Source organism: Cyprinodon variegatus, unplaced genomic scaffold, assembly GCF_000732505.1.
Source record: "Cyprinodon variegatus isolate N-32 unplaced genomic scaffold, C_variegatus-1.0 Scaffold1392, whole genome shotgun sequence".
Classification (NCBI taxonomy): Eukaryota; Metazoa; Chordata; class Actinopteri; order Cyprinodontiformes; family Cyprinodontidae; genus Cyprinodon; species Cyprinodon variegatus.
The window spans coordinates 31595-33893 of record NW_015151845.1 but is presented as its reverse complement, the minus strand read 5'-3'; the positions used below and the strand labels follow the sequence as shown (position 1 = coordinate 33893).

Here is a 2299-nt window from a genome sequence, read left to right as displayed (position 1 = left end):
ATATATATATATATATATATATATATATATATATATATATACATTTTGCATCTGAGATAAAAATTAAAAAAAATTGTCTTACAAAATGCTCTGTCCAGAACTTCCCAAGTGGAAAAGTTTTAGATTCACCTGGTTTTATGTTGTGAAACATATACTTTAAGAACCTTTGACTATCCAATTATTAATCGTTGACAGATTAATTGATTGCAGCCCTAAATGCAAATTGTTTTAAAATTCTGTCAATGTTCATCTAATCTGCTCCTTAAAGCTAATCAATAAAGGTTCCGAATGGGTCTAGAACTATTTTAATAAGACAATTCTATGAATCATTTATCAGCCACTGCATTTAGAATTTTTTTTATCTATGCCAAGTTGTTAAAATATTGTACATTTACTGCAAACAGGATATCTCATTATTTAGGCTTTAGGTATTCATAATTTAAATAGAGGAAGCAGAAGGACTTTTGTATGGAAAAAAATAAAAACAATTCTTAGTAGAACTTAGTGATTATAGACATGATCAACTTTTGTGTTAAACAGAAGGATCTTTTTTCAAACTGAAATATTACCTGACATCCCAACAGGAGACTTTTGCGCATGTTGGCCACTCGGATCATTAGGCAGGGTCGGCCCTCGTGAAATGACACAACAGCATGTTGACTGAACTTTACTGTCTCGCCTCTCTTCTTGGGACGAGCAACCTAAAGAGGAGTAATCTGAGATATAAATGGGTTCTTCCTTCCAAAATACTGATTTGAAAATAAAAATGTACTTCCTGCAGCAGTCATTATATGTTACATATGTTGTCATTGCTTTACCCTCAGAGAACACAAGAGTAGAAGTACATAACTTCAATAACTAAAGGAGGAAACCGTTTTTTTTCTCTTCTGATAGGACTGATAATGATCGCTGAATAAAACCATACTGTGTGAACACTGATAACTTTTAATGCTGCGGTGTAATAATGACGATAATAATGTTTCCACTGAAGTCTGCGTTATCGCACACTTTGTTAAAACTCTTTTTGATTCAATTCCACTGTTCTGTTTCCCAGTTGTAGTACTTTATCCTTCATCGTGCTTTTGAAAGGTTTTCTACCAAACCTCCACACTATACTGTAGGTGACGCCGCATTTATTTCTGTACTAAAAATAAAAATAAAAAACTAAATTACTTTAGCAAGAAAGGTTCCAGTGATGAAAATCTCCATCACCATAGTGATGACCAGCTGAACAATAAGGAGGACTATTGCTACAGGGCACTCCTCTGTGATGCACCGGAAACCATAGCCAATCGTAGTCTGGGACTCCAGGGAGAAAAGAAAGGCTCCTGTCAAAGTCTTCACCTCCATTACACAGGGAGTGTGATTGGATGGAGGGTCAAACTCTGGAAATAGAAAACAAGGAGAAGCATTTTAGTTTCAACCAACTACCAAAGAGAAGTTTTTGATAATTATCTTGTTTGCGTGTCTTAAAGTTTTCCTCATTCACAACAAAACACTTTATTTTTTGTTGATTTCAAAAGAATCTTTAAGACCTTCAGTGGTATTTGACTTAACATATTCCAATCATGTGGAAATCAGTTACTTTTTTCCAAAGATCACACTAAGATGGAGAGGGGTCTGGTCCCAGACCTGCACAATGTGGTCCCCTGCACTGTCAGGACCATAATTTAAGGCAGATGTTTTATTAGTATTCTGGAATAGCGTGTAGTACGTATGTGCTGCAGGATTTTATTATAAGAAGTTATATATTTTTTTGTGTTTATTTTTTGAGTGTTCCCTACATTTCCCCTCTTACAGACCAAGAAAACCGTAATTTATTACATAGTTTTTTCGGTGAATTTCCTTGACTTTTTATAATATCATCTGTCTCCTACAGAAATAAGCTTCAATTTTAACTCCCGCTGGAACTTCACCAAAAGTGAAATGCTGCACATCTCACTATGAAATCTTCTGTTTTGACAATAAAAACATTTGCAATAAAATCAAATAAATTAATATTTGAAAGTTTGTTTTGTGTCTACTGTTTTCTCCAGTGTTGTGGGGAAGAAAAAATTACGTTTTTTTGCCTATTTTGCTGATATTCAGTAGTTCACTGTGAGTACACGAAGCTAAGTTAATTTGAAATCAAACACCCTCCATTGGCAAATCTATGTGGTCCAACAGCCAAGGTAAGAATACGCCACAAACCATACTTAAAGAATAAAGAATATATAATGCAATATTTGGACATGCACATAGAATATAGCTTAATAAAAGAACTGTCGCGATTTAGTTATTTGATATTTTATTGTATTTT

At 33.9% G+C, this 2299-nt stretch overlaps 1 protein-coding gene across 3 annotated transcripts in view; it reads right to left on the bottom strand.

The window, feature by feature from the left end:
* LOC107103199 (ATP-sensitive inward rectifier potassium channel 10-like) overlaps nucleotides 1-2299 on the bottom strand; it is a 29326-nt gene that overhangs the window by 7637 nt on the left and 19390 nt on the right. For all 3 annotated transcript variants that reach the window (XM_015402763.1, XM_015402764.1, XM_015402762.1), the window contains 2 exons: nucleotides 1174-1385; nucleotides 570-701 (listed from right to left, as the gene is read on the bottom strand). In XM_015402763.1, the coding sequence (XP_015258249.1) occupies nucleotides 570-701; nucleotides 1174-1385 (344 nt within the window). The remainder of the gene's footprint in view (nucleotides 1-569; nucleotides 702-1173; nucleotides 1386-2299) is intronic.